Genomic DNA, 21,080 nt, shown 5'->3' on the forward strand with positions numbered 1-21,080 from the left:
ATTCTTATGATTCTTTTGACAGGGAGATCCAGGGATTCCTGGTCTGGAAGGCCCTAAAGGAGAGAAGGTGAAGTGTGTGTTAGTTTGTGTGCGTACATCTTTACACATGAAAGTATGTCTATGTCTACGTTTGTGTGTGTGTGTGTGTGTGTGTGTGTGTGTGTATTTAGCCAACAGTCCTAAGACAGTGTTTCTCCCCTCTACTCCAGGGTGCGTCATGTGGCGTGTGCCAGTCTTCTCCCTCTGAGGTGGGAAGTGGGACGTCCTTCGTCAAGGTGCTAGCGGGTGAACCTGGCCCTCCAGGGCCTGCTGGGCCTACAGGAGTGGGCACTGACGGCAAACAGGTGAGACCCCTCTACCTGGAGTGTGTGTGTGTGTGCATACTCTTATAGTTGTGTATCACTCTCACTCTCTGTCTTTTCCTGTCTCTTTGCACAGGGTGTACCAGGTCTTGATGGTCTAAGGGGAGAGAAGGTAAGTTCTTCATGACAGAGTTTTCTTTGTAAAAGTCTCTGAATAGAATTAAAAGATGCGAAGGGACAGTAATGTATTCATTCTCAGCTAGTGCCAGGATATGTGACAAAGCCTCTGGGGAATTCAGTCCACCATAAATAACCTTGTTGCCTGCAGAGAAATCCAATCACATTGACTTAAATTGTGTCCCTTGGGAACTCAGTACCTTAGTTAACCTAATGTCCACAGAAAAATCAGTCTACCTTAAATAAGCCATTGAATAACCCATGGAAATGAGTCTATTTTGAATATAGCCTATTGCGCCAGGGAACAGGCAGACCAGACCGCCTTGAATCATCTAATATCTCCAGGTACTTAAGTCCTCCTTAAATGAGCAGGTAGCCCTAAAACGACTGCAGAGAAATCAGACTACCGTATTTTCCGCACTATAAGGCGCCCCGGAGTATAAGCCGCAGCAGCTAAATTGAATGATATTGAATGATGTGTACATATATAAGCCTCACTGGACTATAAGCCGCAGGTGTTTTAATGTTTAATTACCATATGTAAGGGTTCGTGCACAGAGGGGATTGTCGGGAAAGAGACAAACTGTCTCGCTCTCGTAATGTCTGTCTGTCTTGCTCTCGTTCTGTCTCTCGTTCTGTCTCTCGTACCACTCTCGGTTCCACTTTTACTTTTGCGCGCTACCTGTCTCACTCTTTTCCGGCCTACAGCTTTTCCTGCTGGAGCCCGCCGCTTAAAGGTGGGGGGCGCGGACCGGTCATAGAGCCCATAGAGTTAAAGTTGGTGGACTGTAACCTGTAAAATCCATAGATTTAGGAGGTCTTCTAGTGGCCGTTAGCTGTAAAAATCCATAGATTAGCCGCAGCGTTATATAAGCCGCAGGGTCGAAAAATGGGAAAAAAGGCGCGGCTTATAGTCCGAAAATTACGGTACATTAGATTAACTCATGTCTCTGGGGTCCTCAGACCACCTTAAACCAGGCAATGTCATTAGGAAAACCTAGAAAAGCCTCCGGTCCATCCATAAATGAGTCCACCTTAAATGAACTTTAGGTACCCAGAGGGCTTGGTCCAACTTAAATAACCGTAGGCCCAATAAGCTGGGAAGTGCACTGGAAATTCAGTTCACCTTAAGTAATTGTAGGAGAACTGAGGAATCAGTCAGACCACCTAAAGTAATCATGAATCTGTAGCAAGACTGGCAGTTACAATACAATGCATGAATCTGGTATCACAAACCCAGATTAAGCCTATTGATAATTAGTCTTCATTCATAGACGTGGCTTAAATGATTTCTGGACTATAGTTATATTATCTTTATTTATGAATCTTCAAGGATGAGTCTCAGACCAGATCCATGTTATTGATTACAATGCATGTGTCTCTGTTGCTAGGGAGACCAGGGTGAGCAGGGAGACCAAGGATTGGCCGGAACCCATGGAACCCAGGGCCTGCCTGGAGAGCCTGGTCGGGATGGACTAACTGGACTGAAGGGAGAGAAGGTATGGAACACCCAACCAACCAATCAATGAGTCAGCCTGACTGGCTGGCTGTCTGGCTGGTTGGCCGTCTGGCTGGCTGTCTGGCTGGCTGGCTGGCTGTCTGGCTGTTTATCCGTACATCTCCCTCATCTGTCCAAGTATCTTATAACGTATCTTTATGCCTCTATACATTTTGAATCCAAGATCACATAAGCGTATTAAAGATGATGCTATAAAAGGAAGTTTATTAAATAAACTCAGTCTTCACCATCCTGTCTAGCAGATGAACTAACTAACTATCTAACGATCTAATTAACGAATTAACTATCTATCTATCTATCTATCTATCTATCTATCTATCTATCTATCTATCTATCTATCTATCTATCTATCTATCTATCTATCTATCTATCTATCTATCTATCTATCTATCTATCTATCTATCTATCTATCTATCTATCTATCTATCTATCTATCTATCTATCTATCTATCTATCTATCTATCTATCTATCTATATATCTATCTATCTATCTATCTATCTATCTAACTAACTAATTATCTAACTAACCCAGACTATTCTCTCTCTTGTTGACTGTTGTTGTGTTGTATCTATCACCAGGGAGATGCGTGTGAGAGCTGTGCGCCTGTCTCTGGGGGGCAGGTGGGTGTAGGAGGGGTGCAGGGAGCCAAGGGCGAGAGGGGCGACCCCGGACCCCCAGGAGAGGGGAAAGCAGGGAAACATGTAAGTCTGCAGCATGTCTGGCCTTTGAGGTGTACTGTTTTACTCTACACATACATATGCTAAAACGTCATCCCTTCTTCTTTATTTTTCTTCTCTATCTTGTCTTTCTATCTCTCCATCTACCAGGGCAAACCCGGTCTTCCCGGTGTCCAAGGGCCTGTAGGACCAAAAGGAAGCCAGGTACAGTATGATCATTTGGCATGCACACATACAGTATGATCACTTGTGCTGACTCATCGTGTGTGTGTCTGTGCTGACTCAGTGTGTGTGTCTGTGTTGACTCAGTGTGTGTGTCTGTGCTGACTCAGTGTGTGTCTGTGCTGACTCAGTGTGTGTCTGTGCTGACTCAGTGTGTGTGTCTGTGCTGACTCAGAGTGTGTGTCTGTGCTGACTCCGTGTGTCTGTGCTGACTCAGTGTGTGTGTCTGTGCTGACTCAGTGTGTGTCTGTGCTGACTCAGTGTTTGTCTGTGCTGACTCAGTGTGTGTCTGTGCTGACTCAGAGTGTGTGTCTGTGCTGACTCAGTGTGTGTGTCTGTGCTGACTCAGTGTGTGTGTCTGTGCTGACTCAGTGTGTGTGTCTGTGCTGACTCAGTGTGTGTGTCTGTGCTGACTCAGAGTGTGTGTCTGTGCTGACTCAGTGTGTGTGTCTGTGCTGACTCAGTGTGTGTGTCTGTGCTGACTCAGTGTGTGTCTGTGCTGACTCAGTGTGTGTCTGTGCTGACTCAGTGTGTGTCTGTGCTGACTCAGTGTGTGTGTCTGTGCTGACTCAGTGTGTGTGTCTGTGCTGCCCCCGGTAGGGTGACCCAGGAGTTGAAGGAGTGGGCATCCCAGGACCTCAGGTAAGATTTTGTTTTATCTTCTAGGTCAGGCGTGTCAATCTCATTCCATGGAGGGCCTAGTGTCTGGGGGTTTTAGTTTTTCCTTTCAATTAAGACATAGACAACCAGGTGAGGGGAGTTCCTTACTAATTAGTGACCTTATTTCATCAATCAAGTACAAGGGAGGAGCGAAAACCCTCAGACACCGGCCCTCCTTGGAATGAGTTTGACACTTGAACTAGGTAAACATTGAAGAGATCGTTCACCTCAAAATAAAAGTTTTGGTGGAGTTTTCAGATGCTTTCCCGTACTTACATTTTCTATTACCCACATACCCACTGGGCAAAAACTGGTTGAATCAATGTTGTTTTCACGTCATTTCAACCAAAAAAATTCAATGTGATGACATGGAATCAAAGTGGAAAACTGATTGGATTTTTTAAAAGTCATCAACATAAGGGAATATCATATTTTTTTCACCCAACTTTTAACCTAAATGACATGGGGAAATGTTGAATTCACATTAGTTGACAGCTCAACCAAATGTAAATGAAAACTAGACATTGAACTGATGTCTGTGCCCAGTGGGTACCCACTATCCAACTGTTCAAAATAGATGTCAGGATTTATGTGGGAAAGTAATTCAGACACAATCCTCCCCACCTGGTTTAGTAGAGGTATCAGACTTTCCCATCTTTTAGCTGGAAATCATCTATCCCTGAATTACCCTGGTCTATTCTCTCTCCTATCCTGGAATTTAGCCTGGAATTCATTCTGGATCAACATGCTAATATTCCTTCTGGAACAGCATGCTAAAATTCCTTCTGGATCAACATTCTAACATTCCTTCTGGATCAACATGTTAATATTCCTTCTGGATCAACATGTTAACATTCCTTCTGGATCAACATGCTAACATTCCTTCTGGATCAACATGCTAACATTCATTCAGGATCAACATGCTAACAGTCTGCATCAACATGCTAACATTCCTTCTGGATCAACATGCTAACATTCCTTCAGGATCAACATGCTAACAGTCTGCATCAACATGCTAACATTACTTCTTGATCAACATGCTAAAGGTCTGCATCAACATGCTAACATTACTTCTGGATCAACATGCTAACAGTCTGCATCAACATGCTAACATTTCTAAAGTGTATAGGGAGTCAGATATACTGTATACACACACACACTCACGCACACACACGAGACATACACACACACACGAAGCAACGAGAGCATGTGTGATGGGAAGTGATGGAGTGAGGAAGACAATATCCAGACTTGTTCATGAAGGTTCTGCCACTGTTCTACTGTTGATGAATCATCTGTTTATCTCTGAGCTCAACTCACCACCCATCTCTTTAAACCTCTCTCTCTCTCTCTCTCTCTCTCTCTTTCTCTCTCTCTCTCTCTCTCTCTCTCTCTCTCTCTTTCTCTCTCTCTCCTCTCTCTCTCTCTCTCTCTCTCCTCTCTCTCTCTCTCTCTCTCTCTCTCTCTCTCTCTCTCTCTCTCTCTCTCTCTCTCTCTCTCTCTCTCTCTCTCTCTCTCTTTCTCTCTCTCTCTCTGTCTCTCTTTCTCTCTTCTCTCTCTCTCTCTCTCTCTCTCTCTCTCTCTCTCTCTCTCTCGCTCTCTGTCTCTCTCTCTCTCTCTCTCTCTCTCTCTCTCTCTCTCTCTCTCTCTCTCTCTCTCTCTCTCTCTCTCTCTCTCTCTCTCTCTCTCTCTCTCTCTCTCTCTCTCTCTCCCCTATTTTCAGGGAGAAGAAGGACCCAGGGGCCTACCAGGGGTGGCAGTAAGTCATAAAAATATTAGATAAAATAATGATTAAATGCATATTAAATATGATGGCCTCTAGTATGTACTATATAATGGTCTCTATAGTCTCTTTCTATAATGTTAATCTTCATCATGTTGCTCCTCTACAGGGTCCTCAGGGTATTAGAGGACTTAGTGGACCTATTGGACCTGCTGGGGACATGGTACACACACACACACACACACACACACACACACACACACACAGACCAGGGTAGCACACATACACACATATTATACGTGCATCAACACATAAACACATAAACACACACACACACACACACACACACACATAGCCACACAAAGTTCTCATTCTTATGTGTATGTATTTGCTTTTCAAAGGGTCCTAAAGGAGAGGATGGGCCTCCAGGGCCACAGGGGCCCATGGGTGTAGGTGTTACAGGACCCCCGGTAAGAGATATGTGTGTGTGTGTGTGTGTGTGTGTGTGTGTGTGTGTGTGTGTGTGTGTGCATATATATGTGTGTGTGTGTGTGCATATATATGTGTGTGTGTGTGTGTGTGTGTGTGTGTGTGTGTGTGTGTGTGTGTGTGTGTGTGTGTGTGTGTGTGTGTGTGTGTGTGTATGTGTGTGTGTGTGTGTGCATATGTGTGTGCATGCATATGTGTATTAACTCTAGTCAAAGTCATTGAGTGATTGCTGTCTCCAAACTTATCCCATTCCCAACCCAGGGTAAAGACGGCAAAGGCGGATCCAATGGAATCCCAGGAGCTGATGGAAGAGATGTGAGTGGCGTCACATTGAAAACAAAACACAGTCACATAGTATTGGAATTGTATAGTCAGTGTGAATTTTTAAAGTTGGAATTAAGTTTGGAGGTGATTATATTTAGTCTAATAGCTAATGAAGTCCGCCTCAATCCATAACAGAGCCACAGTGTCTCCTGTCGCCCCTCTTTGTTCCCGACTACCTTCCTTGCGAGTTTTATTGTCTGCAATGACAAGGCCACACTAACCATCTGTGTGTGTGTGTGTGTGTTCTGTCTTGCAGGGAACTGACGGAGCCAAGGGAGACAAGGTAAGCCCAGCGTTTGTGGAGATGAAGAGGTGTTAAGAGGTTTGGAGGCAGAAGGTAACAGATGGTAATCACTGGGGATGCTTCAACAGCACACACACACACACATAGGCAGATGCTCACACATACACACACGCACACACACGCACGCACGCACGCACACACACACACAGGCACACACATGCACGCACACACACACACGCACGCACGTGCACCCACACACACACACACACCCTCAGGGCACAGACAGAGTAGCAGAGGAGGTGACAAGTGTGTGGGATCCAGATAGACAAGGGAAGTAAAGGATCCTTAAGAACAGCACAATTAATTAGAGCTACCATCAGACCCACTGAACAGGACTATTAATTAGAGCTACCATCAGACCCACTGAACAGGACTAGGACTATTAATTAGAGCTACCATCAGACCCACTGAACAGGACTAGGACTATTAATTAGAGCTACCATCAGACCCACTGAACAGGACTATTAATTAGAGCTACCATCAGACCCACTGAACAGGACTAGGACTATTAATTAGAGCTACCATCAGACCCACTGAACAGGACAATTAATTAGAGCTACCATCAGACCCACTGAACAGGACTAGGACTATTAATTAGAGCTACCATCAGACCCACTGAACAGGACTATTAATTAGAGCTACCATCAGACCCACTGAACAGGACTAGGACTATTAATTAGAGCTACCATCAGACCCACTGAACATGACTAGGACTATTAATTAGAGCTACCATCAGACCCACTGAACAGGACTAGGACTATTAATTAGAGCTACCATCAGACCCACTGAACAGGACTATTAATTAGAGCTACCATCAGACCCACTGAACAGGACTAGGACTATTAATTAGAGCTACCATCAGACCCACTGAACATGACTAGGACTATTAATTAGAGCTACCATCAGACCCACTGAACAGGACTAGGACTATTAATTAGAGCTACCATCAGACCCACTGAACATGACTAGGACTATTAATTAGAGCTACCATCAGACCCACTGAACAGGACTAAGACTATTAAACTATTAATAGAAGACACAGTGGCGGAATAAATTCAACCACAACTTTGTTTCATCACAAAACTGGAGAGAAACATCTGTCCTGTGAAGTCCACAAAACATATTGCATCTAACAAACAGTTACATGACTTACAGCATGGTCAAGCAAGTTCATGTTTCCGACATTTTCGGACTACGAAACAACTATTGATTTAGAACCACGGAGAGTTACCCTAAGTTGCAAAGAAAACAGGAGCTACCTCCACTATTCCAGCACCATTTCAACTTCAATATCATCAAATCACCTATGCTTAGTCTAATACAGTGACAACTAAAAGATACCAAAGACAATTTAGTCCAATCAACTTAAACTAAATATGATGTGGCTGTCCATGTTACTGATTTCTGTGTGTATGTGTGTGTGTGTGTGTGTGTGTGGACGTGTTTAACTATACTTGTGGGGACCAGAAGATCAAGAAAAATTTGACCAACTGGGGACATTTTGTTGGTCCCCACAAGGTCAAATGCTATTTCTAGGGGGTTTAGGGTTAAGGTTAGAATTAGTGTTAGGGTTAGAATTAGGTTTATGGTTAGGGTTAGGAACTAGGGTTAGGTTTAGGGTTAGGGTTAAGGTTAGGTTTTTGGGTTAGGGTTAGGGTTAGGGTTAGGGTTAGAGTAAGGGTACTGGTTAGGGTTAGGTTTAGGGTTAGGGTTAGTGGTTAGGGAAAATAGGATTTTGAATGGGACTGAATTGTATGTCCCCACAAGGTTAGTGTGTGTGTGTGTGTGCGTGCGTGTGTGCGGGCAAGTAGAAAAAACATGTTGACTCACCCTACTTGTAGACAACACCAACGCCATCCTCCTCTCTTTCATGTTGCCGAAACAGTCTATAACTCTGTCATACAGTACACGCTTTTCGTTTTTGTTGTCATTCACTACCTGGCAAACATGCTTTCTCGCTAGCCTAACTTCCTTTCAACGATGTGCCAGGCCAGCCAGTTAACATAAGCATACTACATCTAGCTACATATTGAACTTCCGTCCTCTCAGATCAGGGGCACAATGTATGAATTTATGGTTGGATCAGAATTGCCATTGTAATCATTGGCCAGTACAGAGTATTAGGTAAAACCACAAGTCCAAATCCCTAGTGGCTAATTTAGGAAAGGGCCGATTTTAGCTAGCTAGCTAGCCACTGGAGGAAACAACACAATGAGATTCAACAATTGCATTTTTTTATGTAAATTATATTTTGCTTTTGATGTGATGTGGTTGGTGTGAAGCCAAATGAAAACTGGCTTCCCTTGACACTCACTCAGTTTAGCTCAACACTGATTGGCTATTCCTTAACCTTTTTTTTTATCAAGGGAGGCCAAATGCTTGCGGGCTTCCCTTGCATTCAATGCTACGGGCGGCAACAATATCATACTCTTTTTGAGCAGACAGCATCAGATAGATTGGGTACACATACTGAGACAGAGGGGCTCTGTTTCGCTCTCTCAGATGGTTTCTCCAGTGAGATACATTCAGCCTTTTGCTAATTGAAGGAAAATTATGAAACACAGAGAGACAAAATATATTATTTAGATTTTCGAAAGATACATTTATTTTATATGTTGTTTTTTCTTGGTCAATTTTTTGGGGAAGCCTGGCTTCCCTTGGCAGCCACTGATTATTTCACAGCTTCTCTGTGTGATCTATAAGAGGTCTGTGTTTTCTGGGTGCTTTTCAGGGTGAACCTGGAGACTGTAACTGTTTCAGCCCTCCATACGCAGGAACAGGAGGACCGGTGAGTATGGCTAGATCAACATGCACACACACACACACATCCACGCATACACAAACACATGCCTCAATGTAGTCATCTAAAATTTGTTTTGAGTTCAACTTCAGAGCAGTTATCTCTCCGAGTGCGGTGGGGGGTGCACATACATGCAGAAACACACACACATACACAACTCTTAGCTTGTTCTGAGTTAATCTACAGATGTATTATCTCTCTGCAGGGGACACACGCTCGGCTCTCTTTTAACTGGTTTTGAGTTCATCTGTCAGTGTTTGTTCATGAACACATATGATCTGCTGATGATGTGCTCTGATTTTGACTACTCTTGCCTTGCAGGGAGCCCCAGGAACTCTGGGAGGAAACACTTGGCAGGTCTGATCTCTCTGTCATCTACTAGCCATGTCTGCCTCTTGATTTTCATTTGTGTCATTTGACTGAATATCAATTGAATATGTGTTTGTTGTTGAACAATTAGGCTACAAATGGTGCCTGTCAATATTGTGTTGTTCGCTCAGTCACTGGATGTGTTTGTGTTTGTGTGTGTGTGCCTGTGTGTGTGTTTGTGTGTTTGTGGGTGTGTGTGTTCCAGGGGCCTCCGGGACCACCAGGTCCTCCTGGTCCTCCTGGGCCACAGGGCTTCATCGGCATCACAGGACCCCAGGTAGGAGAGAGGGGAACGGGGTGGTGGGGTCACGTCCTATTGAATTGTATTGAATATAATTCAATTAACCCTTTACAACACACAGGCAAGGGGTACAGGAAGGGTCCTATAGCTCAGTTGGTAGAGCATGGCGCTTGCAACGCCAGGGTTGTGGGTTCGATTCTCACGGGGGGCCAGTATGAAAAATGTATGCACTCACTAACTGTAAGTCGCTCTGGATAAGAGCGTCTGCTAAATGACTAAAATGTAAATGTACTCCTTCCTTACCCATTCTTCTCTATCTCTATACATCTGTATCTCTCTAATGTCATTCATCAACATGAATGTACCTTGGCTGTTATATTTCTCTCTCTCTCACACACACACTCTTCTCTCTCTCTCCATTGTTCTCACTCTTGTTCCTCATCTTCCTCCACACTATGTTTCTATTCTATGTTTCCGTTAACTCTATGTCACTCATTTCCTTTTCACGTTTGGCTTGAATATTGGGTTCTGTCTTGGGCAGCTTGGGGTCGTGGCTAATGCAACTCTAAATGCAAATTAATACCAAATTAAAATAGCAAATTATTTTATTAATCTTACATTCATAATGTAAACATGTTACACAACTATTGCATAAATACAATAAAATGTAAAGTCAACCGTATTCATGTAATGAAGCTCTATGCTATTGTTAACCTTGTGGGCTGTAAATATATGTATTAATGGGAGTCTTTGTTAAATCATAGCACTGCTTTAAACATTCACTAACTCTTGTGGGAAGCTTTGGGAATGTTGAGTATTACTATCAAAATATGATACATTGGGATTGTTGGGAATATTGATGACAATCCCTTCATTTGAAGGTTTGGTTATAAACTCTTTATACATAGTTAAATAGTTATTTTAGCATTAGTACAATTATTATGAATTACAAAACCTTCAAATAAAGTTTTAGGAGAATATTTCCTCTGATTTTGTGGGAAATGTTCAATTGAAACTAATTCTCAACAACAGTTTACACATTTAAACCAGGTTAATGGGAAACGAAGATGTAATATTGGTTGATGAAGACCAGGCTGAGTTCACTGTGTTCATCAAGCACCAAATAACTTTGTGTGCATAAATCAAATTTGCACACAAATATCCTTTTCAAATCAAAGCACTTAAAAAATATATATTGTTTGACCTCTTGCACAGTGATCCCTGCATGGTATTTAATCTGGTGTGTTTATAAAAAAGGAATTGACAAAATAATCAAACAATTTAAACCAAACATGAATCAAACTATTTAAATTAATTTAAATAGTGTTTTAAAAACTAGACAACGGAACCAAAAGAAACCAGGAAAGGGAGAACACGGGTGATTGGTTGTTCCTACAACCTCGAACCTGTAACCCCCCCCGACCATTGGTGGAGAGGGATGTGGCAAGCCTGTGATAGGCTAAAACCAGTTGAATCTCAGTTCCTTCTTTCAGGGTAACCCTGGCAACGATGGGGTACAAGGGCAGCCGGGTCTGCCTGGGAGAACTGTAAGTAAACAGACAGAAGGTTTGGAGTTACTTCCATTCCAATTCAGACACATCAGATTGAAAATCAAATTCCAGAATTGAGAAAAACAATCGTCATTGTCAGTGAATATCAATGGCACTTTCTGATTCTAGAATTGTAATTCATTAGCTGAATTGTCTAAATTGAAATGGATTTGACCCCAACCCATGCCAGACAAAGAAGGCGGGGCTAGATGAGTGCTGCAGCTTTGTGATTGGACGATGCAGGGAGGGAGGAGCCTGGTTGGGTTGTTGGTCTGTGTTGTGAGTGGAGCACTCTGGCAGAAGTTCATTGAGGATCTCTAGACTTTGGACATGAAACTATACAGTAGACACACCACGACTTAGTGGCAGTTAGAAAAATGAACATCTGGTTTAAATAGTTTAATGTCCTCACACTCAGCTCAAATACTTTTATTGTTGAAATGCACTTTCTGCCTTTCAGAAAGACTAACCATTGATTTGTGCCCCAAAAGCATGCATGCACGTACACACACACACACACACACACACACACACACACACACACACACACACACACACACACACACATTGTTGGCATAGTGCCATAAATTCAGTGTGAGTGTGTGAGTGCAGCCATTAGTTTGAGTCAAAGAGCTTTGCTGTACTCTGTTGTTCAGCCTTATGCTGAGTACAGTAAGATCCTGCAGATCTGCTGTTGAGAGCACTGCTCTATGAGCTCTATTTTCCATGTAGCTGGCATCCATCTCAGCCGCCTGCCACACACACACACACACACACACACACACACGCAGGCACACAATCACACACACACACCGTCCCCACATTAATCAAACTACCCACAGTGGAAACTTGGCTTCACAAACACACACACACACACACACATTATACACACTCAAAAAGTGCTCCAGTCTTAACATCGGTAGACAGACAGACCCACCAGATCCTCTCTAGCTCCATGGCCCTGCCTGCATGTTATATGTCAATGGATTTAAATCACTAAACAGACTATTAAAACTTTTCACTCTTAGATACATTCTTAATTCACTCTTATCTTAATCTTAGCTAATAAAAACATATCTTTAAAACCACAAAACGTTCTTAGAAACGTAATTTAACAGACGAGTTAGTTGAATACAAATGAATCCATTTAAAAAGGATAAAATACCAATTTAGCAAAAGTACAGGATATATAAAGAGGAGTATATTGAAAGTATAAAGTAAATATCATTGACATATAATGATTCTTCTCTCTGAGAGATCCTGTTAATGCACACAGCCTTATTCTAACAAACCTAATGGGCTGCATCATGCTAGCTCAAATTAGCTCTTCTGGCTAATAACAACCGTTTGAACAAAGCCAATGGGTTTTAAATGGGTTTGAAATCAGGCTAAGTGCAATTCACAGGTTCACTCACTGTGTGAAGGGCCCCACTGCTCAAATGTGGCAGTATTGTACTGTGAGTGGGTTTCCTGGTGTGATTGGAGTGGTAAGAATGTTTCAGACCACCCATGTAGGTAAATCAATCAACTTTCAAACTCCCAACAATGAGCCCAATAAATGCCTGGATTTGAATACCAACGTGCTTTGAAAGACTTGCAAAAACACGCACAAATGTTGAACGTTTTGTGTCTCCTTGGGCAAATCTTAAATGGCACCCTATTCCCTCTAGTGCCCTATGTGCTTCTGGCCAAAAGTAGTACACTACATGGGGAATTGAGTGCTATTTGCAACTTCTGAACGGATCATTCATCAAATGTGGACTGTACTGCAGTTCAACACCGTTTGCACTGTGTCGACTGTACTTATAAATTATAATTGTATACCAACATTTTACTGGATGAACTTGCCCCTAGACGCTGATCTAAGATCAGTTTTACATTGGCAGCTGCCTAGTGGTTAAAGCTAGGATTTGTGTAGGATAAACTGATCTTAGATCAGTGCCTAAGGGCAACATCTACTTGGAGCCTTTTCCCCCCTCCCTCTCCTTTACATTTTACTCTCCTCTCCCCCTCTGACATCCCCCTCCCCCTCCCCCTCCCCCTCCCTTCCTCAGCACCTGAGGCTGCCTCAGGATGAGGACCCCAGTCGAGGAAATGGAAAGGTAAGACAGGAGGTAGAGAGGTGCACTCTGGGAAATAGAGTTCCCTAGTAGTGCTCTTGGATTGATATGCATGAGCTGCACTAATGTGATTATACATAACACAAACATGCATGAACTATGTCCATGCAGTTTGAGCGCACACACTTCATGTCATAAAAGTGTGTGTGTGTGTGTGTGTCCTCTGCTGCAGAAGGTGTATGAGGACTGCTCCAAGGGTTATAAACGTCTGTCTGTGTGTGTGTGTGTCCTCTGCTGCAGGAGGTGTGTGAGGACTGCTCCAAGGGCTTGCCAGGGGTACCAGGCATGGCGGGCACCAAGGGAGAGAAGGGAGATGAGGGCAAGACTGAAATAGGCCACGCCCCCGACGGCTGTGAGAGGGTGAGAGGCGGGGGTGAGGGGGGCATTGGTGGGGGGCAAGGGGGCATGGGGGAGGGTGGTTAGGGGTGCATGGGTGAGGTGGTTAGGGGGGCATATATATTGTTGGTTGGTCAGAATGAGACTGTAGAATCATGGAAATTCTACATGATTCTTAAGAATCAATAACACTGACCAGGAAAAAACACTGTCAGTTTTGGTTCTGATTTTGACCCAATCCATCCCAAGCTTTACCTAGGCAGAGTCATAGTTCTGACCTATGACCTCTTTGTTTTTGTTACAGTGTTTCCTAAACCAAAGGCTGCAGATGGAGGAGGCCGCACAGGCGCCTGTACGTCCACACAGTCTTTAACTATCCAACTCTCACATTCACACTCACACAACACGCACACACACACACCACGCACGCATGCATGCACATACACACACACACACCACGCACGCAAGCATGCACAAACACACACACACTGATTCATAGATGGATTTATCTTATTTTCTATGTAGACCACCACCAACACCAACACCAATGGAGCTAATGGAGGCTGCTCCGGACCAGGAACACCAGGAACACCAGGCCACCCAGGAACACCTGGAATAAGGGGAGAGACGGTAAGTGTTTGTTTGTTTGTGTGTGTGTGTCTGTGTGTGTGCGCGTGTTTGTTTGTGTGTGTGTGAGTGTGGTGAAATATAGCGAGTTGCGTGTTATTAGCGTTTTGAATCTCTAACAGGAAGTACCTTTCTGCCTACATTTCCCAGGGTCCTCAGGGGCAAAGAGGACAGGCTGGAGTACCAGGAAATATGGTGAGCTCAAAACAAGAGATTTTAAGGCATTATAACACTTCATAAGGCTGTATAGAGACATTATAAGCCAGCACAACAGAGTCAAAGCATGGTGTCTGTAAACAGAACTGGGTTGTCTATAATAGCTAGAGGCACGAGTTTTACCTGACCATACCATACTAGGTCAGGAAAAACTCCTGCCCCAAAGCAGACTCCTTCCTTTCTGAGCTCTTGTTCTGTCTTAACTGGTTTCTTCTTCCTCTAATGGAGAGACTGGCTCTCCTACTGACGTTGTGCTTTCCTGAATTTTAATTGACCACAGATGTTCTTCTGTTTGTACAGTGTCTGTTACACTGGAATGGCAAAGTCTATTTCTGAAGCACCCCTCTTTCTGTGCTGCATGTTCAGTACCTCAAGGCTACATTTCTACTTATTCCATGTCATTATTTGGGCCATGTTCAACTACTTGAAAATGTATCTTTCTTCATTTTCTTGGAAGGAATCACCGATTTGAACATGACTATGTAGCCTATTTGACGCCTTGCTTTCACCTATCCCACTGTGTTAGGTCAGTGCATACTTCCTGGAAGGCTGCATTTCTAAAGTGTTGGACCATGGCCATAGCGTTTACATGGCCTGTGTTTCTTATAAAGCTTAATCAGTGAAGGATCATGCAGAGTAAAGCAACTTCATGTTGATACTTAAAATGTGAGGTCATAGACCCCTCTAGTGGTATATCTTAGAACTACATGGGCCTTGAATTCAATAAGGTACGTCCCAATTACCCACCCTTCTCTCAAAGTGTGCACTTCATGGATTTACCAATTGTGGAAATTCCCTCTAGTTAATAATTACACCAATCCAACGCTTTTAAATCAGTAACGGGAAGTTTGCACACTTTTGGAGAAGGGAGGAGAGTAGAGATAGACGTGTTGCGCAACTATGGGGCAAAACAGACAAGAGTTGGCTTAGATTGTTGACAACCTGTAAACTATATTTAGTCTCCAAATGTTTATTGAAAACATACAAACGAATTTGAACTTGTTGTCTCTGAAATACATTGTTACAGTTGTTGGTTAGCTAGCTAGTGAATTTTAGCCATATTAGCATAGACATGACATGAGTCAAAACACCTCAAAACAAGACATAGTATCAATAACAAGATACAACAAATTGAAACGAGCCACTTACTATTCCCCACATGGCAGCTTCTTGTCATTGTTGCTAGCTATCTGACCGTTCAGAATCATAACACCACATGGCCTTCTGCCTCATCGATGCGTGCGCATCAACCTGTCTATACAGCCAATTTCCACCATATACATGAGTAACCCTTCTGCCGATTGGAGTAGTACCTTAACAGGCAGGCTAAGGGTCAGTGTTGCTGTCTACAATGCTTAGAACAGTTGTTTTAGCTGCCCCTCTCATTGCCTGTTTCTCCTCTACAGGGTCCTCCTGGTTTTCCTGGTCCTCAAGGCTCATCTGGACTTCCTGTGAGTTTACTACATCTATATACTGTACTACACATCTGTGTGTGTGTGTGTGTGAGTCTGTGTCCGTCTGTCTCTCTCTCTCTCCATATCTTTCTTCTACTTTGAAACTGGAAGAGATGGAGAACCGCACACTGTCGAAAAAATGAATAAATCCAAAACTGAGGCTTGAATGCAAAATAATTATGTTTATTTAAATATCATGGTGCCCAAAAAAATTATAGTGTAAGAAAGGGCATTAATGAAATGTGAAAACAAAACACAAACATTTCGGCCTCAGGCTATCGTCAGTGTAAATTGTCGGCACACACACCTGGCTTCTATTTCAAGGATAATTGCATACTTTGAAACACCATCAACACTGTGAGCGAGTGTTGAATCTCTTTAAATCAGCAGGAGGTAGTGCTCATAGTGATTTGGCTCTGCCATCTCCATCTCTCCAGCTCTTTAATGAAAGTTATTTCAAATGAGGAAACCATTCTATTGTCTCACCAGTTGTTCAATTATTTCCCCTGTCTAAGTGATGGAGAGTGGTAGTGCCGTGCAGACAGCACCAACCCCCCCCCCCCCCCCCTTTTCATTCCATTGTTTTAGCAGAATGGAAGTCAGTAATGGTTGAACGGTGCGAGCCCAGCATGGAATCCATTTTGAAACGTTAGGGAGCGTTAATTTCAGGTGTGCGTGTGTGTGTGCGTCTCTTCTGCACTTGGCTTTGTATAATTTTCTCTCTGATTGAATAGTAGAAGCTGAGAAAGATTTTTCATCGTAATGAAACTCAGCTACATTGATAAGACATTGAACTGAATCTATAACAGGGATTTGAATGGCTTTACGCTGTCAGTTGCCTTATATATTATAAGAGAGAGAGAGAGAGAGAGAGAGAGAGAACAGATATGGAGACGAGAGAGGGGTAAGGAAGATAGAAATGTGCCGAGAGGAGGGGGGGGGGGGGGGGGGAGAGCTAGAAATAGGGACAGAAAGTGAGAGAGAAGAAGGATATATAGATAGAGAGAGAGCGAAGCAGCGAGCTGTCGTCTGAAATACATTGACTGCATCATGAAAATCAATCCAATCCATAATGAATGAGTCCTCTGGCTGGTTTGGGGAGAGGGTGGCTGACTCTGAGGGTATCAGTATGATTTGGTCATGGTCATGGAACCACATCGCCTGCTTTGAAACCTCATAGAGAGCAGCAGGTCACAGAACAAGAGATACAGTCACATTGAGAAGTTCTCAATGGAACATTGGAAAGAACACTTAGCTGTTTCCCTCATTCTGTATTGACTGGTCCTGTCCTTGGATGGTCCAGGAGGGTGGTTTATGTGTGTGTGGGGCTGGGGAGTTTGTGTGTGTGTGTGTGTGTGTGTGTGTGTGTGTGTGTGTGTGGACGTGTTTAACTATTCTTGTGGGGACCAGAAGTCCCCACAAGAATAGTAAACAAACAACATTTGACCAACTGGGGACATTTTGTTGGTCCCCACAAGGTCAAATGCTATTTCTAGGGGGTTTAGGGTTAAGGTTAGAATTAGTGTTAGGGTTAGGAGCTAGGGTTAGTTTTAGGGTTAGGAGCTAGGGTTAGGGTTAGGGTTAAGGTTAGGTTTTTTGTGTGTGTTTGTGTAGGCCAGGGTAATGCTTTCTACCTCTGCAGTGTTTGTAAGTCTGAATACAGATTTCGACAGGGTAATCCATACTTAATTTAGTGTGCTACTTTTCCCTTCTCCCAGGGAACATGGGGATATGTAACAACATCGCTGAGGTGATGGAGATGACACAGATAGCTCGCATTCTGAAGTTATAGTCCTCATTTCGCCTCTCTTTTGGGATCTCTTCTATTCTGTTTTATTTTCTAATTTCTTCTCTTCTGTCTTTTCCTCATTTCTCCCTCACCTCTCCTTCCCTCTCCTTCCCTCTCCTCTCTTCCTCTCTCCTCTCCTCTTCTGTCCTCTCTCTTCACCTCTCACCTCTCCTTCCCGCTCCTCTTCTGTCCTCTCTCTTCACCTCTCACCTCTCCCTCGCTCCGTCCCTCCTCTCCTCACCTCTCTCCCTCTCTCCATCTGTTCCTCTCTCTATCTCTCCAGGGTCAGCAGGGTGAGAGAGGGGCAGCAGGACCACCAGGTGTGAAGGGTGAAACGGTGAGTCATGGCTACCTTCATCAATACATGTTAGATCAAGTTTGATTAGATACATTATTTATGCATCTGTATTATTTATGCATCTTTATGGTGTTTTTGTCAGGGCCCTCCCGGGACTAATGGATACCCAGGTTCTATGGGACCACCTGGGCTTCCTGTAAGATACATCAACTTCCTGTTTGATCACATTTATATAAATTAATATGAATGAATATATTGAACATATTGATTGATTGACTGACTGACTGATTGATTGACAGGGCCTGAAGGGCGAGCGAGGGACCCCAGGCAGTGTGGGAACGAAGGGAGAATCGGTAAACAGGAACAAACACAATCATTAAATACTGTGCATGTGATGGGGTTTCACTTTATCTGGATAGTCTACAAAACCTATGGCATTTTAACAGAGTAGCTGTAGCAGTTGACATGTCATATAGTTAGTTGATAACTATGCATCTGTTGGGTATATTTCATTACTACAGTTTGTGTGAAATAGTGAGTGTGAGATAGTGAGTGTGAGATAGTGAGTGTGAAACAGTGAGTGTGAGACAGTGAGTGTAATATAGTGAGTGTGAGAAAGTGAGTGTGAGATAGTGAGAGTGGGATAGTGAGTGTGAGACAGTGAGTGTGAGACAGTGAGTGTGAGATAGTGAGTGTGAGACAGTGAGTGTAATATAGTGAGTGTGAGAAAGTGAGTGTGAGATAGTGAGAGTGGGATAGTGAGTGTGAGACAGTGAGTGTAATATAGTGAGTGTAATATAGTGAGTGTGAGAAAGTGAGTGTGAGATAGTGAGAGTGGGATAGTGAGTGTGAGACAGTGAGTGTGAGACAGTGAGTGTGAGATAGTGTCTTACCCCCATCCTCTCTCCTACAGGGTCCACCAGGCAACCCAGGATACCAGGGAAAGGCTGGAGTAGCGGTCTGTAACCTCATCCCCTCACCCCCTTTATCCCTCGCCCCTATAACCTACAGTGCCTTGCAAAAGTATTGGTCCCTCTTGGCGTTTTTCCTATTTTGTTGCATTACAACCTGTCATTTAAATGGATTTTTATTTGGATTTCATGTAATGGACATACACAAAATAGTCCAAATTGGTGAAGTGAAATGAAAAAAATTACTTGTTTCAAATAATTCTAAAAGATAAATAATGGAAAACTAGTGCGTGCATATGTATTCACCCCCTTTGCTATGAAGCCCCTAAATAAGATCTGGTGCAACCAATTACCTTCAGAAGTCACATAATTAGTTAAATAAAGTCCACCTGTGTGCAATCTAAGTGTCACATGATCTCAGTAAATATACACCTGTTCTGAAAGGCCCCAGAGTCTGCAACACCAATAAGCAAGGGGCACCACCAAGCAAGCGGCACCATGAAGACCAAGGAGCTCCCCAAACAGGTCAGGGACAAAGTTGTGGAGAAGTACAGATTATAAAAAAATATCAAAAACTTTGAACATCCCACGGAGCACCATTAAATCCAATATTAAAAAATTGAAAGAATATGGCACCACAACAAACCTGCCAAGAGAGAGCCGCCCACCAAAACTCACGGACCAGGCAAGGAGGGCATTAATCAGAGAGGCAACAAAGAGACCAAAGATAACCCTGAAGGAGCTGCAAAGCTCCACAGCGGAGATTGGAGTATCTGTCCATAGGAACACTTTAAGCCGTACACTCCACAGAGATGGGCTTTATGGAAGAGTGGCCAGAATAAAGCCATTGCTTAATGAAAAAAATAAGCAGACACGTTTGGTGTTCGCCAAAAGCCATGTGGGAGACTCCCCAAATATATGGAAGAAGGTACTCTGGTCAGATGAGACTAAAATTGAGCGTTTTGACCATCAAGGAAAACGCTATGTCTGAAGAATGGGCAAAAATCGCAGTGGTTAGATGTGCCAAGTTTATAGAGACATACCCAAAGAGACTTTCAGCTGTAATTGCTGCAAAAGGTGGCTCTACAAAGTATTGACTTTGGGGGGGTGAATAGTTATGCACGCTTATTTATTGTTTGTTCACAATAAAAAATATTTTGCATCTTCAAAGTGGTAGGCAAGTTGTGTAAATCAGATGCTACAAAAAATCTATTTTAATTCCAGGTTGTAAGGCAACAAAATAGGAAAAATGCCAAGGGGGTGAATACTTTCGCAAGCCACTGTATCTTCCATAACCTCATCCCCACATTGTTATCCCTCGTCCCTAAGACCTATCATCCATAACCTCATCCCCACATCGTTATCCCTCGTCCCTAAGACCTATCATCCATAACCACATCCCCACATCGTTATCCCTCGTCCCTAAGACCTATCATCCATAACCTCATCCCCACATCGTTATCCCTCGTCCCTAAGACCTATCATCCATAACCGTATCCCCACATCGTTATCCCTCGTCCCTAAGACCTATCATCCATAACCGTATCCCCACATCGTTATCCCTCGTCCCTAAGACCTATCATCCATAACCACATCCCCACATCGTTATCCCTCGTCCCTAAGACCTATCATCCATAACCACATCCCCTCACCCCCTTTATCCCCACATCTTTATGGCTTACGCATAACCTCATCCATATCCCTCATCTTCATGACTAAATCATAATCTTGTCCTTCTGCTTTCAAGGTTTTGGTTCGAGTCTCTGTCCTTGTTAAAGTATTGCTGTCTGTTTGTCCACAGGGACCCAAAGGAGAGGCTGGACTGGCAGGTTCTGATGGACCGAAGGGAAATCAGGTATAGTACAATTAAATATACATTCCAAATGCTGTGTTCAAACAACACACTCTCGACAGTCACACACATGCACACACACACACACACACACACACACACATACTGATGTGTTCTGT

General features: G+C 43.3%; 1 protein-coding gene across 1 annotated transcript in view; it reads left to right on the forward strand.

Annotated features, from left to right (window-relative positions):
• LOC311124187 (uncharacterized protein) overlaps window positions 1-21,080 on the forward strand; it is a gene marked incomplete at its 3' end in the record, with an annotated part of 166,627 nt that overhangs the window by 61,680 nt on the left and 83,867 nt on the right. Inside the window, exons 26-52 of the mRNA XM_084198380.1 lie at window positions 23-67; window positions 210-344; window positions 439-474; window positions 1,871-1,978; window positions 2,578-2,700; window positions 2,827-2,880; window positions 3,499-3,540; window positions 5,282-5,317; window positions 5,451-5,504; window positions 5,683-5,751; window positions 6,032-6,085; window positions 6,351-6,377; window positions 9,130-9,186; window positions 9,520-9,555; window positions 9,773-9,844; window positions 11,302-11,355; window positions 13,413-13,460; window positions 13,719-13,838; window positions 14,119-14,166; window positions 14,340-14,444; window positions 14,592-14,636; window positions 16,064-16,108; window positions 18,184-18,237; window positions 18,341-18,394; window positions 18,498-18,551; window positions 19,112-19,156; window positions 20,911-20,964. Coding sequence (XP_084054506.1) covers window positions 23-67; window positions 210-344; window positions 439-474; window positions 1,871-1,978; window positions 2,578-2,700; window positions 2,827-2,880; window positions 3,499-3,540; window positions 5,282-5,317; window positions 5,451-5,504; window positions 5,683-5,751; window positions 6,032-6,085; window positions 6,351-6,377; window positions 9,130-9,186; window positions 9,520-9,555; window positions 9,773-9,844; window positions 11,302-11,355; window positions 13,413-13,460; window positions 13,719-13,838; window positions 14,119-14,166; window positions 14,340-14,444; window positions 14,592-14,636; window positions 16,064-16,108; window positions 18,184-18,237; window positions 18,341-18,394; window positions 18,498-18,551; window positions 19,112-19,156; window positions 20,911-20,964 — 1,674 coding nt within the window. The remainder of the gene's footprint in view (window positions 1-22; window positions 68-209; window positions 345-438; window positions 475-1,870; window positions 1,979-2,577; window positions 2,701-2,826; window positions 2,881-3,498; window positions 3,541-5,281; window positions 5,318-5,450; window positions 5,505-5,682; window positions 5,752-6,031; window positions 6,086-6,350; window positions 6,378-9,129; window positions 9,187-9,519; window positions 9,556-9,772; window positions 9,845-11,301; window positions 11,356-13,412; window positions 13,461-13,718; window positions 13,839-14,118; window positions 14,167-14,339; window positions 14,445-14,591; window positions 14,637-16,063; window positions 16,109-18,183; window positions 18,238-18,340; window positions 18,395-18,497; window positions 18,552-19,111; window positions 19,157-20,910; window positions 20,965-21,080) is intronic.

This window comes from Coregonus lavaretus (assembly GCF_964263955.1).
Source record: "Coregonus lavaretus genome assembly, contig: HAP1_SCAFFOLD_449, whole genome shotgun sequence".
Lineage (NCBI taxonomy): Eukaryota > Metazoa > Chordata > Actinopteri > Salmoniformes > Salmonidae > Coregonus > Coregonus lavaretus.